Source organism: Bactrocera neohumeralis, chromosome 3 (assembly GCF_024586455.1).
Source record: "Bactrocera neohumeralis isolate Rockhampton chromosome 3, APGP_CSIRO_Bneo_wtdbg2-racon-allhic-juicebox.fasta_v2, whole genome shotgun sequence".
In the NCBI taxonomy this organism is placed as follows: domain Eukaryota; kingdom Metazoa; phylum Arthropoda; class Insecta; order Diptera; family Tephritidae; genus Bactrocera; species Bactrocera neohumeralis.
The window spans coordinates 44,548,068-44,573,919 of record NC_065920.1 but is presented as its reverse complement, the minus strand read 5'-3'; the positions used below and the strand labels follow the sequence as shown (position 1 = coordinate 44,573,919).

The following is a 25,852-nucleotide window of genomic DNA, read 5'->3' as shown; positions in this document are numbered from 1 at the left end:
TTTTTCGATCGAATCGAATTTAATGGTTAAACCACCTGTCTCAACTACCTCGTGCATCTTCAAATGGGTGGTCTGCCAATACGAGATGGTAAACTTTTTGTACAGGTCCCCTCGTGGCACCTAGACTTGGCTTATCAAAAACCGACGAGCGACCATATTGAACCAAAACCCAGTTTTGGTGGTACCCATCTATAAGAATGTACTACACCTTATTAAATTTTTCATAGCGCTACTGGCCGAAGACGCAAAGTATACGTACATATGTATAATGATGTTCGAGTATTTCGATGTCATTTATGTGGTTAAAAATACATTCGCCTTAAGGGCCGGCCCGAGACAATTTACCGCCCTAGGCAAATGGCAAATTCTGCAATCTTCTAAGCCTATGTCAATTTACCAAGGAAATTTATAATTCGAGAATGCGTTGACGACGAATCACGTCCAGGACGACCGTCAGTATTCACTGATCATCAACACGTCAATAAAATAAATGAATTGTGCTTGAGAATCGACGATTAACAGTCAGAGATCTTACTGGCATCTTAGAATATCGGAAGGATCAGTGAAAACGATTTTGAAAGATCATTTGGGAATAAGAAAAGTAAAAGCATGATTGATTCGAAAACCACTAAATTTTTTTCGAAAATCAGCGTCGCGTTAACGTCTGTGAAATAACGCTTTTCCTCTTCCGGGATGTCATGAAAGGTATTATTACTGGCGATGAGTCTTGAAATGAGTCTCGGAAACAGGCAGTTTTCTTTGATTATCGAGGTTGGTGTATTCCGAAACCTTTCCGACCGACCAAACTCTAACAAGGAACACCATTTGAGTGTTCTGCGTCGTTGCCCGAAGCTATTCATAAAATGAGTCCTGAATTATGGGCCCTCGCATTGATTCTGCCTGAGTTTTTCGTCAAATTTACAACCATTCAATTGATTTGAACCTCGGATAAACTTTTTGGTATTAAGAACTTAAACTATTTTCAGTACATTTGACAGATAATTAAACAGCTTCAAATATTAAACGTGAAGGTGAATAGTTATTAAAATAGACATTAGATTTGATTTAACTAACTAGATTTGATAACACTACTCAATAAATCTGAAAGAAAAATTTGCGACTGATGTACTAAGAGGTCTGTGGGGTATTTGAGGTATCCGGTAATGGTTTGACCTATAAGAGCTGCCCCGCCACGATGGCAAAATCGTGCTTGGCGACTTTAACGCTAGGGTAGGGTGGGCAAGGAAGGTATCTTTGGCACAACATTCGGTAATTTAGCATCCACGAGGAAACATCCCCAAATAGGTTGGGTTTGATCGACTTCGCCGAGGCCAGAAATATGGTTATCTGTAGTACTAGATTCTTGACTGTCTCTGGATCGAAAAGCCAGCAACCAGATCAATCATGTTGCGATAGAAGGAAGACACGTCTCCAGTGTTTTCGAAATGCGTACGCTCCGAGGTCTTAACATCGACTCTAACCACTATCTTGTTGCAGCCAAGATACGCACCCGCCTCTGTGCAGCCCTCGTGCGTCAACAAACACAAGGAAGGTTTAACGTCGAGAAGCTGATATCACAACAGATAGCCGAATGATTTTCTACCCGACTTGTACTCCTGCTCCATGAGAGCACTCGTCAACAACTCGGTATAATGGGAACTGAGGGACGGCATTTCAAATTCCTTACGTACAGCTGCAACCGAAACCATTGGTTTTCGGAAAATGTAAAAGAACAGTTGGTAAGACGAGGAGTGGCGTGACGCAGCGTACAGAAAACTGTCTGCCTACCTCGCAACGTTACGATCGACCACAATACGTGAGGGATGGGATAGATATCGAGATTTGAAGAGGGAAGCGAGACGCACTTACAGACAGAGAAAGAATGAGGTCGAAATGCGTGAATATGAAGAGCTTGACAAGCTGGCCGACAGGGGTAATGCTCGAAAATTCTACGAAAAATACGGAGACTAACAGAAAGTTTCAAGACCGGAGCATACTCTTGTAGAACCCCAGAGAGGATCTAGTAACTGATGCCCAGAGCATACTAAAGCTATGGAGGGAACACTTCTCCACCCTGCTGAATGGCAGTGAAAGCATAACATCAAGAGAAGGCGAATGCGATTCCCCAATCGTTGACGATGGAGGAGACGATCCGTTGTCCGACCAATACAATTGAATGGATTGGCGGCCGAGCTATTCAAACACGGCGGCGAAGGACTGATAAGGAACATGCTCAGCATAATAACTCTTGCCAACAGGTGCTACTTTGGACTGAATAGGCAATTGAGAAGGAAGTCCTCTCACAAACGACGAACAAAAATCAAACTCTATAAGTCACTCATTATTCGTCCTGCTATATGGTGCAGAGGCATGGACGATGACAACAGCTGATAAGTTGACGTTACGAGTTTTCGAGAGAAAGGTTTTGCGAAAAATGTATGGTCCTTTGCGCGTTGGCCACGGCGAATATGAGCTGTATAAGATATACGACGTCATTGACATAGTTCAGCGTATTAAGAGACAACGGCTACGCTGGCTAGGTCATGTCGCCTTAATGGACGAAAACACTTCACCTCTGAAAGTATTCAACGCAGTACCCGCCGGGGGAAGCAGAAGAAGAGAAAGACCTCCAAACTAGACTCCTTGAGTACGAAAAAAAATCGTACGTGCTAAAAAATTTATTCTATCATTTTCGGTTTCAGCAACCCAAAATTAGCAAGAAACAACTTCTAACATCACAGTCGCAAAATTACTGTAAAATAGTGTAATTGTTGCCTAGCCCGTCAACCTTTCTTGACACATTGTATAGCGTAGGTAGGTTTTGATAAGTTTCAATAGCTTGAACTTCGTTGCATAAATCTGTTGCTTTTATATCCGTGATGTAAAACTTTGCAGCTGATCAATATTAAATAAAAATTCAAAAGTTTTAGCAACTTGTTTCAACGGAACATATCTTCCATCAATTGAAGACAATGCAGTAGCAATAATACCAAAATAGAAGTAAATTTTTAAATTTTAATAAATCGCGAATTGGCTCATCTTCGCCTTCATAACAATCTTTTTTGTTTTCTGAAGTGAATTGTTGCCATTTCTGATCGAAAATACCATACATACATACATATATACAAGTACATAAGTACAATATACTCGCAACCAACTCATAGCAATGTCCACCATACAACATACCCTACTAGGTGCTACTATTAAAAAATTAATAATATTCCCAATGTTGTTTATAATTTGTATGAGAATCCAACAATATGAAACAAAGACTTTTATAAAATAAATTAAGTAATTTTGTAAATTATTTTATTTTTTATTGAAAGAAAATAAATACAGAAGTAAATAAAAAAGGTAAGGAAAATTTGCCAAAATGCAGTCCTCAAATTTTGGCGCCCAAGGAAGTTGCCTAACTTGCCTATATGGATGGGCTGGTCCTGTTTGCCTTAGAAGTCTCTGGATTTGTAGAATACAAAGGATGCGAAAACTATTGGAGGCATGTTTTCATTAATTTGTAATACTGTGAATCAGTTCCGTGTAAGCGGCCTTTGGCCAGAGCTTTCGCATATCCAAATATTCACGTACGATATATTTTTATGTCAACTACCTGTAGGTCTACTTTATAATTTCCGGATACTTTCTTGTCACTATGTATATCGCACAACATTATTTTATGATCATCGAAAATGATAGTTTTTTTTTTGTTTTCATCCGTAATATCCTCTCTTTTACTTGCACTAACTTCATCGTCTTTGGTGTTCATATGAGGAACAACACTCATCTAACCATTTTTAGGTACCAACAGATAGACGATGTGACACACCTTGGGTGGATTTAAATTCAAATTCGATTCGGTTAAGTTATGTGCAATCCCTAACCGCAGCGTATATTTCTGATATTGCCTCAGAATGGATGGTGTTTCGATAATTGAAGGGTTTATTTAGCACAGTTAATACAAGGTGTGTTCCAAAGTAAATAGGACTTTTTGAATCTAGCGCCCCCAGGTGGCGCCATCTATATGTCGAGTGCTGCGTTAGAATCTGCTGTCTTTATCGATTGTCCAGTGAGAATTTCATGACATTTCATCTATTGGAAGTGAAGTTATTGCTTTTTAAGTGTCAGTATGTTTGTGTTATCGGTGCGAAAATGAGCTTCGAACAAAGAGCCAACATTAAATTTTGTTTTAAAATTCGTAAAACTTTTACCGAAACGTTTCAATTGATGAAACAAGTTTATGGCGATGATTGCCCATCCCGTAACAGAGTGCACGAGTGGTTTCAACGTTTTCAAAGTGATCATGAGGACATAAATGGCGATAAACATGTGGGCCAATCAAAACCCGTGATCACCGGAAATTCCATCGAAACTGTGCGTGAATTCATCAAAAATCAGCCGAAATCATTGAAATTGGAAATGGAATTGAACATCTCCAAAACATCGATTTATCGCATTTTGAGCGAACATTTGGGCTTACGAAAGGTGTGTGCACGGTTTGTTCCGCACAAATTGACTGAGGACCAAAAATTGCTCAGAATCCAACATTTGAAGGACGATTATTTGACCAAAAATCACATTTTAACCATTAACCACTCCCCGTATTCACCTGATATGGCACCGTGCGACTTCTTCCTTTTCGGAAAAATGCATTTGCCCATGAAAGGAAAGCGTTATGCAAACGTAGAAGCCATTCAAAAGGCTTGTACCGGCATACTGGCGGCCATACCGGCCAACGAGCTAAAACACTCGTTCGACATGCTTTTGGACCGTGCAAAAAGCTGTATTGAAGCAGAAGGAGACTATTTTGAATACAATAAATTGATTTTGCCGAAAAAACATGTGTTCTGTTTTTTTTTAAGTCCTGTTTACTTTGGAACGCACCTTCTATAAAGAAAAACCTATACAGTTGCTTTTCACATGCTTCGTTTGAGGCAAGTTATTCACCATCAAAAGCATTCGACATACATACATACATATGTAGATAGATAGGCCATAAAAAGGATGCCTAAAAGCCTTCCAACAAAGCTCCCGGAGTTTCTGGTGAGTCACTACCTATGTGTATGGCCTGGCATGGTCTTGTTGAAACACACAATCCTGCAGCTTATGGGCGATTGCTTTCTTCAGACGTGTTGGTTCCCATTAAGACTTTGGCTGTAGGGGCACAGATAATAGTAGATGAATCCCTGCCAATCTTACAAAACACATTGCAAAACCTTCCTGATCATAAATTCTGGCTTGGCCAAAATTTGCGCTGGGTCGCCGCGATTCGACGATGACCATATTGGTTGCCGTTATCTTACGTGACCAATTTTTAATCATCAGTAACTATCCGCTTCAGAAGCATATCGATTAAGAAGCGATTCAGCAGCGATTATGTGATAGAAATTCGGTCCATGGGGTCGTGGATGCCGGAACGGAATGGACGAAACCAAAATCGGGTTTGATTCGCTAATATAATATCAGGACCATAAATACTATTACATTTTTAGTGACTTGGCTTGCGTTTTCGCCTTTAACGATGAAAAATTGTAAAATAAGCATACTCAAGTAATTACAAAAACCTATTTTTCTAATTCCTACAAGCGCAACCTGATCGCACATAACGCGAGAGTGGGTTTTATCTCGGAAATATTGAAAAAGCCGGACTAAAGTCGATAGCTTCAAATTTCGTGTAGTTCCGATTGTCGGTATTAAGTCGTTTCAGTTTGGCCTATGATCTGATCGTATTGAATACTGCAGAAGGAAATTCACTCTTGAAACCTGTACTCAGTGTAAAAGGCAATAGTTAGTGGCTTCTTGATGTCCTTTGAACATAATCCATCTACGTATAAGCATCCATTTAAAGCTGGAAATGTAACAATATACAGAGGTATATAATGATAAAACGTCCAACATATTAAAATGGAGAGTTCATTAGTAGCCTTTATCAACTCTATATTTGTCAATTAACTCATTATTCAAATCTCAAATACTCCCGATCCCGATGTTCAACGGATGAAGAGTTCATATTGCCCGATCTCCGGATAACTTTAATGTAGTTGTGTTTTAAAACGACTTGTAACTTTATAAATTTAACCCTTATATAGCAATCCAATTTCTATTCGAAAATAGTTTTAAGTGTTCGAGGAGTCAAACAGTCTCTAATACCTTTGTTTAAACTCCGCACAAGCGAAGTAAGTGTCTCGATGGTAACACTTTAATGCGGCGTTCGCTATTTCCAAGTTAATCAGTTCAACCACTCTTACGGTACCGAATTCCACCCAGATTTAATCCGCCTAAGTGCTGTTTTTTCGGTGATCTAACCTGTAAGTAGTAGTAACTAGTACCTTAACTCGCACCACAATTTGTCTTTCCAAATTTTTGAAAATGAAAATATCGCAAAAGTGTTTTGGGAAGTCTACTCTACCACGAACACAAGTATATGAGTGACATAAAGCATTAATTTAAGGTCGCCATCGAAAAATTGTCACATGCGTTACGTCCATCTACCACAATGACAATAACATCGTTAAAGTTAAAGAAACAGTACTTGAATATCGTAGTGCTGACATGAGAGACTACACACATTTTGGTTAATGTTTTTGGTATGAAACGTGTCATTGCTAGAGTAGTATCAAAATACTCGAATCTTTTGTCGTCGAGTAGAGGTCGCAAAAAGAATGCTTGACAACGTAGCTAAGAACGCTACATTCATCAGACACACCATTTCTGTTGACGAGAATGATCCGACACCGAAAACACAAAAATTCGCTGAAGGCACTGTATATCTTTCCGGCAAGGGTTTATGCTACACTGGCGCGTATATTGAAGGTGTTAATAAAGAGTTACAAGTATATTAAAATACGTGAAAGTTTAGTTTCTTCTGTCCGGGTCAAATTTGATCACACTCCTTTTTGAATAATTGCAACAATGAAATAATGTTTTATTTAAATACTTGTCATACAATGCATTAACAACAACAGCAATGGATATGCCATGTGCAAATATACGTACATAATATATAATATGATTATTAGCATACGTATTAACTAATTATGTAGATAGTAAGCGGGTATATATCACATGTAACTATACATTTATGTACATACAAACAATTTCAGTTTTAAATACATTTACATTTTTATTTTGAAATTTAAGATTTCAAATCTAAAAAAATTACTAAATTACTTATTAGCAACAATTCCATATTGCTGAATTAATTATATAACAACAAAAAGTACAATACTACTAAACATATGTATGTACGGGTATGTAAGCGTGATAAGGCACCCACTAAAGCGTTTCAATTTTGTTTTTTAATTTTCATTTCAAATTTTGAATGTGATTTGTTTGTAGGTATGTGTGGGTTTAATGTCCACTGATCTCGCGCAATACACGATTACCTAAAGGCAATGGTGGACGGAAATTGTTAATGACTTTGCCGTTCAATTCATTGCATGGACACTCGTCCTTGACATCGTAACAATTGAGATTGCGCATAGCATCCAATTGATCGCGCGACACTTCAATGGGTGTTTTGAAAACAATCCAAATCACCGATTCGGAGCATGGTGGAGTGGTGAGTGAGCCCTCGTAGGTCCAATAAGAGGTGGTGGTGGGCAACAGCTTGCCAGGATCACAGGCGTCGGGTAGAGTGACGCGATCACCCTTGTGTACAACGAAAGGCAAGAGGTTAGTGATCTTCTCCAATTCCGGATGAGCATTGTCGCTGGCCTGAAGTAAATGTAGAAAGTATAAAATATAATAAGATTGTGAAGGCAAACTGCATCATTGATATAAATACCTCGAAGAAGACGCCCAACACAGCTAAGCCATCAGGTGCGCTAGCAGCCTTGGCGAATGACTCATATTTGGTGGTGTTCCAGTGCACAAGATGCAATTCACCGGCGTAAGAGACTCCGTCAACGGTGTGCTCCGAACCCTTGTCATCGGTACAACCCCAGTGGCTGTGGAATTGCTCTAATTTATAGAGATCTGTGCCCAATGGTCCACCAGTGAGCAGGGAATCCTGACCCTTAACATCGACTCTCCAGCAGTAACCTTTGAGAAAACAAAGAAATTTATATAATTATGAATTGTTGTTTTTTTTTACAATATTAACAGTTATTATAATAATTATTTTTGTAGCAATTTTGAATTCAACTAATTATTAAAAATTTTGTAAACCATAAAAAGAATATCCGTAATTGAAAAAAAACTGAAATATTTGCTTTTTGTGTATTTTTCTACTCTCATATGTATATGGTTTTCTCTATCTAACGGTTGTTTGTAACAAAAGACGAAGTGATCGGCTTGGAGTGACAGGACTGCTACAAATGCGTGATTAATTAAAATACAAAACTAAAATTTAACGCTTAGCGCAACAGAGATGATAAAAGTGTATTATTTTTCTCCTCAAAAGTCTGCAAAGTTTTTTCAAAGTGTAACTATTCTCTTCTTCTAACTTTACAACATGTTTAAAACGTTTAAAGGAGGTATTCTAGTTTAGAAACTTCGATTGTTTTTTCATAATTTGATAGTTTAGATATTCAAAAATATCTGCTTAAAAGGATTTTTGAAACTTCAAATTATTTCCGAAGTTATGGCGATTTTTGAGCCATTCGATTTTTCTCGAAACTACTTGTTTTGATGAATATTATTTAAATATTTCTCGATCATTCTTCCTATGAAGCAACAAAAAATTAAAAATTAAAATTTGTAATATTAAAAAATTCGACAAAGTTAAAAAAAATAGTGAAAAATCAACCTTTATTTTTGAGTAGCTGCCATTTTATGTACATATGTATGTATGTACATAGTACATTCTATCATTGCTTTATTTTTTCAGATGACCACAAAGGTGGTAAACATGGACATGAGGATGGCTTGTTTCCCCCTCTACTTTAAGCGCGCATAACTCAATAAATTTTGTTTTTTAATTAATTTTGTGTACTCTTCAAATATTAATAAACAAAAGATTAAAAAATGGTTAGTAAAAATATCAAATGTTTTATTTTCAATTGCCCAAAAACCGCTCGAAATTCGGGCATCTAGATTCTTTTCTTTCTCATTAAAAGTTATACAGTAAACCTTCCATTAAAAAACTTAATTTATTTATTAAAGATTAATTTTAATGCATTTTATTTATAGTCAAATTTTAAAAATTATTAAAACAAGGAGAAAAGCAAGACAAATTCAAACTTATTATTTAAAAAAACGGAAGCGGATTCACAAAAGTTTCCTCAAATTATTAAGCTTTTCATTTATTTTCCTCTTCCTTTAAACAGATTCCATAATACCTTCCACACACGACTAATAACGACTGAAAAGCAAATGTTGCCTACACTTAGGCGCGAACACAAAGTCGTTACGATGAAACTCTAATGGCTGATACATACTGAACTTTTGCTTCGTGTTGCTTCAGATATTTGCTTTGACAAAAAAGTTCGATGTTTTTATTGGAGTATGAAGTGAAACGCAATAAAACGAAGTCAAATGTTGGGCAACTCTCAACTTTTTATTCCTTTCAAAACTACAGTCGCCATTTTTATTAACGAGCAAAAAGTCCATTCTGACATATCCTTTACTTTCATCGCTTTGTTGTTAAAGTATGGATTGACAAGCAAACCTAGGAGTGGTGTATGTGAGTGGGTGCTAATAATTGCGGATTCATGAATTTAAAGTCCACATACCGAGATAATTTAGATGGAAATCAAGTATACAAAAAATTTTATGAAATTGTTCCTTTGAGTAATACCGTGGTATTTTAAGGTATATATATGTACATATGTATGTACATATGTATTTAAAGTACAATAAGGGAATAAATCAAGTACGTGTACGAGCAATTATGTATAATACGGATCCGGTATCTTATTTTAATCAAATCAATTTAATTACAAGTGAAGTACATATCTGTGATAGGCTACAAATTTAGACTATACGGTTATATTAGCTGAATTCGATTCCTCACATTTTAGAGAGTGGCGAAACGAACAAACGACTATCATAAAAATACACACATATTTTGCCATAATGAAATAAACATTGCATAGTAAGAAGGGTTTCATATATGCTCTTTAAATGAATTTAATTGTATTTGTGCCCTCGTTTATAAGTACATTTTTCGCTAAGAAAGCAACACTAAAATAACAGGGAACTAGTGAATCGAGTACGTCTATTAATTACCTGGATTTGTAAGACTAACTGTATGTTCAGGAACATAGCTCCATTTAAGTGGTGCGACATTTAATTCACTACCCTTCTTTGCTGACGAAGGAGTGATGTCGACTGGCGATTGCCTGTGTCCCGAAGCCTGCGGGAATTCTTTAGCCCAATGAGCAGGACCTGTAAGTAAATTAAATACAATAAACAAATTAGTAAATATTTACACACATACATATATAAAATATATTGGGAATTGAAGTAATACCTTAAATTTATAAAAAAATATATAATAAATATAAAAATAAAAGAAATTTTATAATTCTAATTAAGGCACATCAAATACAAATACTCTCAATCCTAATTCTAAACAACTCACTAGGTGTCTTTTTGTTTGTCTCAGATACTTCAATCTTCAGTAAACAGTCACATTTATTATAGTAAGAACATATAAATATTTATTCAAGAGACGTAGAGTCAACAACTAAAGTGTAGTAAATAAAAAAAGTTAAACGAACACACAAAGTTAATCTGTGCCACCATTCAAGAGCTGCCTCCCGATCTCTACAATTATCTGAATAAGGCTATGACGTTAAAAAATGAAAGCAATAACAGCATCATGACGGCAAACTGGTATGTATTTTGACCAAAACACCATTCGAGAGATTATCTCTATTTTATCTGTGTTGAAATTCGCTATAAAATTTGGGTCGTTTTTATTATGCCAAATACCATAATCGGATCATTTGTCCCCGACTATTAATACTTAAGCAAAATTTATAAATTCAATTTTGATAAAAACGCATTTAAAAATAACCTGATAGAATTGCATGTCAGAAGGCTGTAAATAAAAAAACTATTTGAGATATCTATTTAAAATTTTAGATTTTATAAAATATATGGAAAAATCAATAAAAGTGCGCCGTTTAAATTATGTTCTTAAATATATTTATTCAATATCATGTAAAAATTCTCAGTGTATTATTTCTAATTTAAACAAAATGAATAAAAAGAGTTTCCAAGAAGTTATCTCAAAAACATTGTGAGATTGCTAACAGTACATACATATGTATGTACTCTATGTCACGAGACGTCCAAGTAAAATGTTCCAATGAGAAAAAATTGTATGTTCATATGAAAAACCCCACGTCCTATTTACTGTCAAGAACAACAACTAAAACAAAATAATCAAATTTGCAACTATCAAACAATTAGGGCGAGTTCACACTCATAAATAACATCATCTGCTAAGAATTATCATAATTTATGACAGAATGCATATAATTTCCAGTTATACCGTGCGCCGATCACATGACGCAAATAAATCATGTGATGTGTTAATTTTTATTAGATGAGTAATTTATTGGTTGGCAAATGTCTTACTTGTGACCTGCCTAAACGAATTTATTACACCAAACTTTCTTGGAATAATGTTATACAAATATTGCATGCAAAGGTAAGTATATCAACTGCAATAAATATAATAATATAAAATGATAATTGTAATGACGCAAATAATTTGTACCATTATATGCATTTGTTAATATTGGCAATGATAAGTAAATATGTTTTATCATATACACATCTTTTTAGCATGTCTTACGTATTCTTTTTGTCCATAAAATGTTAGGAATAAAATATATGTTGGTATGAATTTTTGAAAAATAGTTTTACGCTGTTAAAATAAGTTTTTTGGTATTTTTCTAAATTGCTCTAGAAAAAATTAATATTTGTATAAGTAGTCAGCAACTATTAGACGTTTTCTATAAAGGATTTTAATACGTATTTGTGTTAGGAGTCTGATACTACTAGCCGTTGTCTCCAAAGGACATTGTCTTCTTTGCCGAAAGAAGAAGGTTTGGTTAAGTTAACGACAACTCAACTGACAGATGGCTGCTAACCTGTCATTGAAAAAACGACCCTAAGTAATACATCATATGTATGTATGTATGTATATTCACTAGCAGCCCTGATAGCCACAATTAAATACAATTTAATATAAAAAAAATTTAGTTTCTTTTAAGTTAAAAATTAATTTCTTTAATTTTGTTATGCTCTTTATTTATGATATAATAAAATGAAAATATACATATTGGGCCATTTAATTAGTAATTTCATTCGATGACAACAGCTGATTTTAAGGAATTTTTTCACAACCAATTTCACACTTAAGCGCTTTACTGTTATATAATTAAACAGCTTATAGAGTAAGACTTGTTTGTAAAAAAATTTTTAACGTTTTTTAAAACATTTTTTTTTTGTCCTATCGAAGATGGAAGATCGAAAACAGCATTTTCGGCATGTTATACTATTTTACTATCAAATAATACAAATGCAGTTCAAGCAAGGCGAACTTCTGTACGGAGAAGATATGCTGACTGAACGCAATTGCCAAAATTGGTTCGGAAAACTGCGTTCCGGCAATTTCGATCACGAGGGTGCACCACGTTCTGGAAGCACTCTTGAAGCCGATGTTGATAAAATGCAGTCGTCGGTCGATGCAAATCGTCGAATAACAACTCAAGAGATTGCTAAAAGAACGCGTTCGTGAAACGTTTAGGATTAATTTCGAAGCTTTATACATGAGTTCCTCATGTTTTTACAGAATGAAATTTACATCGTCGCATTATCGACTTGATTTGCTTTTCAAACTTCATTTAAGCGCATTGTTACTGACAACGACGGCAAGTGGACTGTGCAATAATGTAAAGCGCAAGAGATCATGGACTAAAAAGATTAAACCAGCGAAAAGCAATTCGAGGGCCGATAGTCCCAAAAGGTTATGTTTTCTGTTTCGTGGGATTTCGAAGGGGACGTTTATTTTAAGCTTCTGTCCGACAATACCACAATTAGTTTTGAAGTGTATTGTGTATCAGCTGAAAGAATTGAGTATTGCACATAAACAGAAGAGGCCAGAATTGATCAATAGAAAAGGTGTAGTCTACCAGAGTAATGGGTGACCTCAAGCAAGCATTTATTCTTGCCGGAAAAGTGGTAAAAGATGTTGGATCAAAATGCAATACATATGTACCATAATTTCAGTGGCGTAGCTAGGGTGGGGCGAAGGGGGCCGTCGCCCCGGGCGCAACGTCTTTGGGGGCGGCAAAACGATCTTCGCTGTTTTTTAATATTCAGAAAAAAACTTCAACAAATTTTTTTACAAAATTTATTATAAAAGATAAAGAGTTGTACACTCACAATGAAATAATCTGAATAACAATGAAAAATATTAATTTTTACTCGAATACTCTTCAGTCTTTGAATTTGTCTTATATCTTTTGGCTTACATCTTTCTTAAAAATAGTGATAGAATTTAAAGATGCACTTTTCTAGCTTTGTCTAGCGACGTGTCACTCTCTCAGTTACCCCATGCTTTGAATGTAACAAATACTTTTATTTCTCCAAATTTTCAAAAATGATATTTAAAAACTCCAATCGAAGATATTTTGTAAAAATTCACTTTTGCTCGAACCACCTCATGAAACTTGTAGGTAGGTAGATACAGGGGGGCGGCAGAACATCCTTGGCCCCGGGCGCCCGAAGTTGTAGCTACGCCACTGCATAATTTCATTAAATGTTTTTCACAATAAAAAAATCGTTTTTAAATTACATTAAGAAACGAAATTAATTAGTTAACGACCCAATATATAGTTGTCCAATTCAATACACGCCAAACGGTCTCGTTATCCTTATATGTATCTAACAGAATTTTAGAGTTAAACTTGAAATGTATTATAAAATGCTTAATATTTAATGTTACTTGGTATTTGGTCCTTCGTTGATTTAAAAACTGTATGCTTTCAAAAATAAACCTGTCAAAGATTATTTACAAAAATTATAATGAAATGTCCAACCCTTTTTATACCCTGAATAAGGTATATTAATATTTGCCACGAAGTTTCTGTATTCATACTTGTATGTACATATACATATGATCAATATGACGAGCTTAGTCGATTTAGCTATGACCGTCTGTCTGACCGTCTGTATAGAACTAGTCCCTCAGTGTTTGAGATATCGATCTGAAATTTCCGTTCCTCCTCAAAAAGCTTCTCTTTTGTCGAAATCGATCAAGATAAAGTGCTTGTAAGGAAAACTTTTCCGTTCGGAAAGATATCTTCACGTAATTTCATATGTATTACTACAGAAAGCAACGTTATAATCTGCGAAAAAATTGGATCACTTTATATATCATATAGCTGGCATACAAACTGAGCGATTAGAATCAGGCTTTTGTATAGAAAATTTGTCATTTGTGAAGGGAACCGCGAACTTCGTTCAAAGCAAACATTTACGTAAGGGTTAATCCATTCACCCGGTTGTGACGTATTTAGATTGGGCAATTAGCTATTATTTTTAAAAATTTCGCATATTTTCTTTGTTGTTTTTTATGAATTTAATTTCATCATAGCGTCGTGTGATGCTAAATTTACTAAGTTTATTTATTTCTTATTTATTATGCTGCTAATTTTCTTTAAACGCTTGATGTGGCAACTACTTTTTACGTTTTTGTTATTGCTCTGTTAAAGTTGCATCGACCAATCAGAGTCGTTGGAAACTACGTCATTGAGGTAGAATAAAACTTTTAACTTTGCATGCGAGACCTTCTTTGGTGTGAGAGTTTCAAGATGTATATATGTATATATTATATTACTCATACTATATAGTGTGTATGTATATAACTAAGTTACAAAAAATGTGTGCCAAAAGCCAGTAATCAAAGTTTAAAGATTTATTCTCCATAGATTAATTCGAAACGGTCCAAATACATACTACATACTTATGTATACTGTACAGACCTTCTCTATCCATGTAGACTACATCTGGAAACTTTTTTATTTTTTCAATATTTTATGCACTTTAAACTAAAAAAATTATATATGTATGTATGTGTATAACTTAGTTAGCTTAAATCTGCGTATTACATTTGAAATTTCGCAAAGTCGAATTAATTAATTTTATTCAAATGTTTTACAAAGAAAAATTAAGCTCTGGTTTATTGAAAGTGTAGGAAGTTTCTTTAAATTTTCTGATTGAAATACATATCTTATAGGCAAGTACATATACTAAGGTGAGCGAAAAAACTAATATAGAATTTATAGATTAAAATAAACCTATGTACATACTTACATACATATATACAGAGCAAAAAATATTCCTACAATGCAATGCTTAACTTTAAGAGGCTTTTTTAAATTTGAATTTTAAAGGCACTTAAAGTTTCCCATATAATTAACACATAACAAGTCTGCTTTCATGACAAATCGTTTATGATAAAATATATATTGTATGTATGTATGTATTATATTTAAAAGCTTTGAAAACGGGGAAAATATAAATATGCAAATGCATGTATTTATATTTTTTTTTTTGCCTTTGTAAATACATAAGTATAAATTAAAGAAAATCTGAAGTGGCATATTGGCGTAAAGCAAATAAGTTTAGCGCATCATTTCATTGAACTTCAACTCGCCTTAAGCGATTCTGCTCTTTTTAAGATATAAATACACATACATACATAAGTACTAGTATATACTATGTATGTATATATGTACATATATTTATTCATAAAAGATACCACGAATTTTTGGTCACCGAATTTCCGTCAGCGTCTGAATCTTTAATAAGTAAACAGCCTTAAACCGACGAGAAATCTTTCAAAAATTATGTTTATTTATGAATAATTATCGTCATAACGCAAATAATTGTTCAGTTGCACATGCTCAGCTGATCGTCTGTCGCAAATCGGCGTTAATTTTATTTGCGATAATGATTGACAACTTTTTATGTGGAAAGTCAATTGTGGAACTGTTGCTTAAATATTTTTACTTTCGTTAAAAAATAGCTCTTTATTCCTTAACTCTTGTAGACTCTAGACGCTACCTAGCTACCAGCTAAAATATTACAAAAAAATCACTTTAACAATAAAGTCTGTCTTAGCACTAAAACTAAGCAGACAAGTTCTATAATTTTAAATGTTATTAATTACAAATTAACATTTTCTGTTTTTATTGTATGTACCAAGAGTTTCATATACACATGTATGTATGTATGTAACCTGAAATATCATTAAAAAATTAAAATTTCTTGTATTCTTTTGATAAAACACAAATTCGACTATTGTATCTACTTTTGTCGTTAACGGCATTAAATTTAATCCTTAATAAATAAATGAAATATTTTACATCGATTTCTTAAAACACGCTGCCTTAAATGACCGAATTAACTAATTGTTTGAAAATTTTCTAAAAGAGAATAAATACTTATGTTAAGTCAACATAGCACTTTTTTGTAAATTTGCAATACTGTCTACTTTGTGACATAAAAGTACCCGGAAATTGTAAGAAAAAGTCGCAAAACATTTAATTATTCATCAATATTTATTTTGTCGCCTTCAAAGTAATCCCCAACAGAAGTAATACACTTATGTCAAAGATTTTTTCAGACCTCTAAAGGCTAACATTTTTCATAACCACAGCTGACAATTCAAGCACCATATCTTTCTCTTTTTTAATATTGGTTAGTCGAAAAAGTAATTTCGTATTTTGTCAATAGATGTCGTTGCAGTCGTGTATCTCCAGTGCTCAGTGCTACCAATCACATGGTGTCATACCATATAGTGTTGGAAAGGTGAGATTTGAAGTTTCATTTAACCAAAAATTAAATTCGGGGAAGTTGAAAAAAAGTTACAGCTGCTCAAATATGAGTGAAAATAATGAGTTCGCTATATATGAAAATTTTTGTTTAAAAAGGGAAGAATGTCACGCAAGCCACCAATGAAATTTGTGAAGTTTACGGAGACGATGCTGTATCAGTTCGTGTAGCACAACAATCGTTCGCTCGCTTCCGTTCTGGAAATTTCGAAATTTTGATTCACACTGATGGAGAAATGTCTCTAGCAGAAAAACGGGAAAAAGTGGTTGACCAAAATGGTACATATTTGTTAATTTATTTATTAGTATAAATATAAAAAAATAAGTTGAAGTTTGATTAGAAATACGAAAAGACTTTTTCGACTACCCAATATTTTCATCAGTTGAAGTGGTCGAAGGCCGTCCAGAACGAGGCATGTCTACAACGATCTATCGACCGGCATTTTAAAGGCTTCGTACCACTCGTAGGCTTGTGTTTTTGATAAAACTGAATCACTGTAAGCCTTTTCCAACATTCGCCATGATTATGCACACGAAATTTGGTTAGAAGTACAAAATTTAAGACAAACTCTTTGTTCGATATTTTTAACCGTTGTAAAAATCAAAACGTACCCCTCAGTAGGTACCGACTTAAGCAGCTGCTGTAAACAAACTGGATTACAGATCCTGCTCATATTTAATAACTTACCCGGGGAATTTAATTACAATTTCCGGGTGTTTTTTTGTCTTAATATATGTTTACATACATACATATGTACTATTTTATGGGCGCACCTTGAAGAACAAACTTCTAGATAAAAAGTTCGCTTGCTTAGTTTGATATTTATTAGAGTTTATTTACAATAATGTCAACGCCTTCAAATGTTTGTTTTAATTACTGTCTACAACCATCTGTGCGTAGTTGACGTTTTTTATTTATTGTACGTACGAGTGTTGAAAAATTGTCGCGTGTGCAACAACAAAAACAAAAATAATAAAAATAAATTATGCGCAATAAACAGTGATACATTTACAGTTAATAACATTACTTAACATACTTAAGGAGGTGATTTTTTAATTCGATTTTAAATATATTTGTTATATTACAATTTATTTTACTTCAAGCTTATATAATTCTTTACATAAATTGCAAATATCTATCTTTCATTTGCCTTTCTTCACGTCTTAGAAGTAATAAATTGTATTTTTTCAAGTGTAAACGCGTACCAATGCTCACTCATAATTATCTAATCTGGTTAGAACTACTTTGGTGTGTTTGTTTCCAGCAGAAATGATTGTTTTTATAAAAAAGAGAAAAACTCGGCCTTGTCTTTACCATGAATATTTAAGTATTAAGGTTTTGGTCTTCATATATATGTACATATTTAGGCATGTATAAATAATTTTAATAATATTAGGGTGTCAGGTTTGTTTACAAAAATCTGATATTGTGGGCGTTGTAATATTTTCTTTTGGGCTTAACATTTTTACTAAGTTTTATGGTTTAGATATAAAAAATAATAATCATAAGCAATACTACAATTGAATTAAAGCTTGTGCACATATTGGTATAATAACAAAGATTATCTAAAATTAGTTTAGTTTTAAGTTTCCTTTTGGTTGTTACAAACTTCGTGGCGAACTTAGTAGAGTATATTTAAGGTTATAAAATTAATAAAATATTTTGTAAACAACCATATTTTGCATGACATAGTATTTAGAAGAACAAAAACATTTGATATTTTTTTTTTTGAAATTTTGCGCTAAACAAATAAATTTCCAAAAAAAGTTCGCTATTCTGCTCTAGTGTATTAATCCTTCATATGTGCCCAATAAAACAAAATCTATTTTAGTTTTTTTTATCGACCACCCTAATGTTTAAATAACTACGTATACAATGTATACAAATATTTTGTTTAATCTTGACTTTTATGGCGTATGTTGTTGTAATAGAAATGTGCGCTTTGTAAGACGTATTATACATTTTATCACGTGCTGCAGTCCCTATCATGTGATGTCAAAGCAAAACAAACAACAAGAGAAGTAGAAAACATAAACAAAAGGTAAGTCAAATATATCGTCCTATTAGCACGTGCTTTTTGAAACTACGATAAAGATATGTTTCTATATAACAATTGTTGTTGTAGTAGTGTATATGTTCATACATATGTACATACATACATACATACATACGTATGTACATATATGCAAATTTTTCAAGATATGAAGCTGATCTTTCAAAACTGTCTGATGCAATGGAGTTCGTGCGACTACAAAAAAGTTGACTAAACAAATCTAACAATTGATTAATTTAAACTAAATTATTGCTTTTGATTTGAAATCATTTTTCGAGCGTAGTGAATATACTCGATTGAAGACTAATTAAAATTAGTTTACCTTTTTCGTAAAAAATTAGCAATTCAAGCTTCTGATTACTATATAGACACATTTACATATATGTACATATGTATGTATATAGTATAAATATGATGTTTGTATGTGAGCTGCTCGTTGCATTTTAAATACTGTTATTTACTTAGAAATGTTATGACCTTATAAATTAATCATCACTTCCTAACTAATTATTTACAATGTGCACTTAACTAATTTATAACGGCGCGTATGGCACTTACAGCATCAAGTACATACATATGTACATATGTACACTCATTCATACATACAGCTCAGTTGTCGAAATGCAATTTTGTATTTATGGATGCAGTAAATGTGTTATATCAAAGGAAATTGAATAGACACCGACAAATAAAGAGTTGACTAATGTTATGACTACTATCATTTGAGGCTTAAATCTCAACTTAGCAATTAGCATTCTATTTTACTTTTCCATGATGTAATACAGTCAGACTTGCTTAACTGAGTCTTCAGATTGTCATCTTTATTCAGTTATGTAATTTACAAATTTACCAATTTAATATACATATATATTTATAATTTGTGAATTGTCGAAATATTTTTAAATATGTACTATTTATTATATTGAGACCATAAATTTACAGACTAATCTACCGTTTTCATTATGTCAAATTCGATGATAGTGAATGACGTCGTTTCCACTGTGTTGAAAAAAATTATTCAAAAGACGCCTATCGATAAATTTGCCATGCCATTTGTTGCCATTTTGCAACGACCAATTAAATTTAACTGTTTTCACTATGAAGCCTTAAAAAAGAAATGTCAATCGCGGTCATTGCATTTGACATAATGTAAGCTACATATACATACAATATGTAATAAATCATCAAATCACTTTACTTTCACTCAAGTATTGAACGATGTTGAGTTTTAAAACATTTTGTCTGCAATTATGTATGTATATATTGAATAATTTTTACAAAAATATTCCATTTAATTGTTTTTTAAATATTGCCATAATTTTGTGTTAGCAGACATCGGTAGTTGTCTGTCAAATATGCCAAATCACGGAACTCCCACAGATTTTTCTTTATATTCAGGTATTGCACTTGCTTTCCAACACTTCCTTTCTGGTTTTTAACATTGTTTATTTACATACCATATATTCATGCTCCATATACTTAGTTCAAGTCTGTTTCCAATATAATGAGCAAATGAATACGGTGCTGATCAAAAGTCGTTTCAATATGAAATTCTTTGCAACAGTGCAATATTACGGACTCAACTAAAAACTTTTCTAACAAGGACACAAGGAACTGACAATTTAGCTGCCACAGTTCAAAGACGCATTCTACAAGTATCAATATTGACATCGTCTCGAGTGGTGAATTTAAAATCGTCATTTTAAATAAGTGTTTGAAATTACAATCTTTCAGTGTTATTTTAAACAATTACTGATGTACTGAAGTAAGTAGAAGTGTTCAATTATTTTTCTACTTTTCTACTTTCGTGAGAACTTATTTTCACCATATAGGCAACAATGACAAAAAGTAAATAATAGTTGAATGTGGAAAACAACACGCTATGAGTACAATGGAACTTACTTAGACATGCAAAAATGTAAATCATTGTATGAAATATTTGTATATGTATCTACGAATAGCTTTTTTAAGCAATAGCCCACAAATTTGTTTTTAGTGCTTGTAATATTTGCATTTTATCAATATACATTTTCATTTTCACCTGTTTAAGCAGAATTTGTGTTCTTAAACAATTGCTTAGCTGTTTTGTTGCCTTTTCCATTGCAAATGCCGATGACTGCTAATATACTCGGGTGCGTTGAGTACTCAATATTGAATAAATATCCTATTATTCAATTGTACCTACCTACATATGCATTTAGGTATACATACTTACATAAGTATGTATGAGTCCATTGAAAAGACCAGAAAAAAGATATAGAAAATGTCGTAAAGCTTCGTAAAATCGTAAAATTATAAATTTTTACACTTGTTTAAAAAAATTGTTGTTTGATTTCATATAAAAATGAGATTACACATTTACAATTCTCAATGCTATGTTTTCGAATCGTTATAACTTATAACTTTATGAGACTTGTGAAAACCCTAATTATATAGCATAACATTTTGAGAAACTGAAGCAATGAAAATTTTAATAAAGAAGAGTATCTAGATACTAAAAAGTAAGTTCATGAGTATTATCGGGCCTAAATGCAATTCGAATCAAATATTGTAAATGGTTTGCTAAATTATGTATAGGCTTTATGAGTATTGAAGACTACGACCCCATAGTTGTCAATAATAGGTTATTACGAAAACATCAAAAACCTTACAAAAATGATTTTGGACGACCAAAAGCTAAGGTTTATTGAGAAAGTTGACACTCGAAAGCTATGGACATAACTTACATGACTGAAGCCTATTATTTTAGTAAAAAATCCATTAAAACATTTATCGAAAATTTGCTATAATCTATATATCGACTTCGGCGACATAATAGATTTATCGAAAATTGGGTACAATCTATACATACTTGTATATCGACCAACACTTATTATATTGAATAATAAAAACGAATTTTGAAATCGTTAATTTCATTAAATCGATACGAACCTTATAACGGTACCATCTGTTTGAAGTAATTTAGTATAAGGTATGTTTGAAAAGCGGATTTTAATAATCAAAGTTAAGGAAAGTTTGATTTCAGTGGAGGCAGAGAAGAAACTTAAAAAATCAACAGAATCAAAAATGTTGATAAACTAAGAGGTACCTATATACAGGAATATGTACTGGCATAAATAAATGTAATAAAACACCGATATCTTTATTAGAGTGTTCCATTTCAAGAATCGTTCGAATAAAAATCGACTGAAAAAGTCAAAAAATATATACATACATACTATACGAGTATAAGCAGAATTCTATAGTGTTCATCAGGCAATATTAAAAACCTTAATGCATTTATGGCTTCTTACAAAATCCAGCACTCATTAGCAGCCGGTCGAAAACTTGTTTGCAGAAAACAAAATGGAAGAAAGCCGAGAAGTATTATAAACATATCGGTAAGATCAATATAAAAACAAATGTGCTTTTTTCAATTCCATACAGTCCAAAAGCTTGCACCAACAACCTGACTGATTGCAATTTTGTCTCAAACGATATTCGCAGCTTTGAAATCGGTTTTCTGCGAATTTCGGCGAGTAAAAGTGCGTATAAAAAATTAAGACCAAATATATACAATATGTATGTACTTATATATACATATGTATATAAATATATTTGTAAGTAGTTGCATGTGCACTCTTCTCTTCCTCTTTCGCACTGCATTCTTGAGAAATGTACAGTTCTTTCGCTGAAAATTACAAAAGAAATTTTGCTTTGCAAAAAGCCGGTTTTCAGTGACTCTTTCAAACTGAAGCATCTCACGGTGAAACAACGGCAAAAGCAATTTTAATTATATACCCTGAACAGTATAGGGTATGTATATTAAAATTGCCACGAAGTGTGTAACACCAACAAGGAAACGTCGGAGACCCTATACAAGTAAAGTAGATATATATACATATTAAGGTGTGCCATTTTGAGGCAACCTTTTTTGTTTTTTTTTCAACTGAAAAACAGGCTCAAAACTTTCGAAATGTGTAAAAAAAAGTCACTCAAAAGATGAGCTCTTAATATTAATATTAAGATGTGCCTCTTTCAAATTTTCTGTTTTCCTTATAAATTGCCTCAAAATGGCACACCCTAGTAGTGACGAGCTGGGCTGATTTAGCCATGTCTATTCGTCTGTATATACCCCAAGAGGCCCTCAGTTTTTTCGAATATCAATTTAAAATTTTACACCCGTCCCGTTTAACTCCAAGAAGTAGCATATTTGTCGAAAGCGCCGATATCGTATCTTATAGCATACGAGTATAAGTTGCTGTCATACAAACTAACTGATCAAAATACAAATTAATTTCTTTTATGCTATAAAAAATGCACCTGTGCAGGGTATTATCGGTGCAGCCTCTTATTTTTTTCGTCTGCCATGCTGCCAATTTGAATTAAACATTTTGAAACAATTAATTTATTAAAAAAAAGATGATAATTTATGGTATTTTAATATCTATAACTGAATGGGGTTTAAATGCATTTTATCTTATTATATTCTTCCGGAATACTGTAAACTAACGGGTTTTATGACGTCTACCGGATAATTTAATATGCGCATAATAAGCAAAATGCTTGCTGATTTCTTTAGAAGCGTGTTCGTTGAACTTCATGTTTGATATTTGGAAAGTAATCAGCTGCAATCGGAGAAAATCGGTGAAATAATTCCGCAACAAGTTTTGAATGCCTACTTCAAAAAATCACTTAATCGTTTATTTACGCAATTATATGTATGTATGTATGTATGCATGTATGTATGTATGTATGTACAAAATGTATATTCCAAAGTTTGCCTCATCCAAATATGGTATACACGCTATAAATGCGAGAGAAACGCTTCTTAAGGAGAACAAAACAATGGAGTTTTTGTCATAAAAGCAATGCTCAATTTTGTTTTGGATGATCACTTTTAACTCACTAAAAAGGTTACACTTTTATGCATTTCTTCATATATATAGGTTTATGCATATGTAAGTATATATGGATTTTGTACATTTGAGTGCAGGGGCTGTACGCCTTCTTATGACGTTATTCATATGTAAATATTTTCGGTTTAATTTCAATTGAAGGCTGAATGCAATTCATGCATTTATATAAATACATACATATATGTACATATGTGTATATTGTTTTTGGATAATATTAATTTTTTCGCACAATTATGCATATATCGTACTATATTCGTCACGAACAGCCGCAGCTGCCATAGCGCTTATGACGTTTATTTACATATGCTGATTGATTCTTTGAAGATCAGTTTTCACACCTAAACCAATTTAAATGATTTTCGGAATTTACTTTAAAAATATAAAAAGTATATCGCTCCAATTATTCATGATGATCAATAAAGCATCTGTTTGTATATAATTTATCATTTATATTTGGAAAAATAGCAGAATTTACTTTAGAAAATGCGCTGTGAAAAACTTTACTCATTTTATTTGCATTTATTTTTATTTTCAACTTTAATTGTATTTCCAATAATAAATATAGCGCGACACAATTTATTAACACTGTTTATTAAAATCTGAATTCTATCGTTTATGCACATTAATTGATTATACTATGTACGCCCGTTACTATTTAGATTTGTATAATTGATTTAAATCAGTTGTTGCTCAATCGCTTCTGTTTGACGGCTCGTGGCTACGTTCAATTAAATTATTTCATTTTTGGTAATTGCCGCAATCGAAATGCTTCAATTGTTAGATAATTTTAAATTTAGCAACAATTGTTTCCAAAAATAATAAAGACATATCGGTCAAATCACTAAAATATACATAATAAAGTCAATTCTCATAAACATACATATGCAATATGAGAATAGAATGATTAAGTTAAAGGGTGTGTCAATTTAGTTTAGAGTATATCGTATTTAAAGAAAAATGTTTATTCTGACAAAAAGTGCTTGTAAAGAACGCTTAAAGTTTTTATCATGAGAAGTTCACTTTTGTAGGGAGATTCATCGATTCTTCTTAAAAGAAATTGAGATATGAGATAATCAATACTACAATTTTGTCTGTTTTCTTTGTAATTTTATCTTCAAATGAAATATAAAATTGCGTTCGCTAACTTTAAATATATTTATTAGTCACTAAATGCTGGTCTAAACAATAACTGTTTATAAAAATATTTATAGTTTACGTTCTGGTAATAATTGAATATAATTTCCATGAGAACTGATTTTTCGCAAACTGAAATTGAATTGTTGTCTTAGTATCACCAGGTCAAATGGTCACCTGGACGAAAAAACAACATTTTCAAACAAATCTACAGCCAAAGTCATGGTAAATGTGACGGCGCATTTTCGTGGTGACATATCCATGAAGTTTCTGTCCACAAATTCAGCCTCAAAACGGCTATGTAGTATAGTTTTTTGACTATTTGACCCTGTGGAACGAATTCACGATAAGCCATTACATGGCAATCAAAGAAAACGATTAGCACCACCTTGATTATTGACCAACTTTGACGTGGTTTTTTCGATTTCGGCGGCATAAACCGATATTTTCGCATGTATCGGATAAAAATAATAATTCTCTATAAAATAAGAATTGGGATAATTCCAACATGACGTCAGAGAGTATATATAGGAACACAGTACAATAAATATTATTTATTAATTAACACATACGCCTTCAATACTCTTAAAGTTATATACTCTTTACATATGTATGTAGGAATTGGATTCGTCGTGCGCTCATTAGAGATGAGAAAGAGCCATTGGGAAAATATGAAATGCGTAGGTATACTATAGGGCATTAAAAGTTTATTAACTTCATATAATATTTAGTACCAAAAAATAAAAGAAGTAAAAGACATATACATACTTATGTATTTCGCAGTACCTCAGTTTACTGATACATTCACCATATGAAGAGTTAAATTATTAGATACATTAGTCGCCACCAAACGGCTGAAGGCATGATATTTGAAAGCTTTTTTTCCTTAAAAATGAAGGCCGATGTTGTTGTAAGCTGCCTAAGTGCTGTGGATGCATGGGTATGTCGTTAGAAGAACGTCCTCATAAAATTC

At 32.9% G+C, this 25,852-nt stretch overlaps 1 protein-coding gene across 3 annotated transcripts in view; it reads right to left on the bottom strand.

Moving 5' to 3' along the window:
• Positions 1-6,887: 6,887 nt before the first annotated feature.
• The window catches only part of LOC126752667 (carbonic anhydrase), a 29,414-nt gene continuing 10,449 nt past the window's right edge, over positions 6,888-25,852 (bottom strand). For all 3 annotated transcript variants that reach the window (XM_050463632.1, XM_050463631.1, XM_050463633.1), the window contains 3 exons: positions 10,165-10,323; positions 7,781-8,037; positions 6,888-7,710 (listed from right to left, as the gene is read on the bottom strand). In XM_050463632.1, the coding sequence (XP_050319589.1) occupies positions 7,345-7,710; positions 7,781-8,037; positions 10,165-10,323 (782 nt within the window). In that variant the 3' untranslated portion in view covers positions 6,888-7,344. The remainder of the gene's footprint in view (positions 7,711-7,780; positions 8,038-10,164; positions 10,324-25,852) is intronic.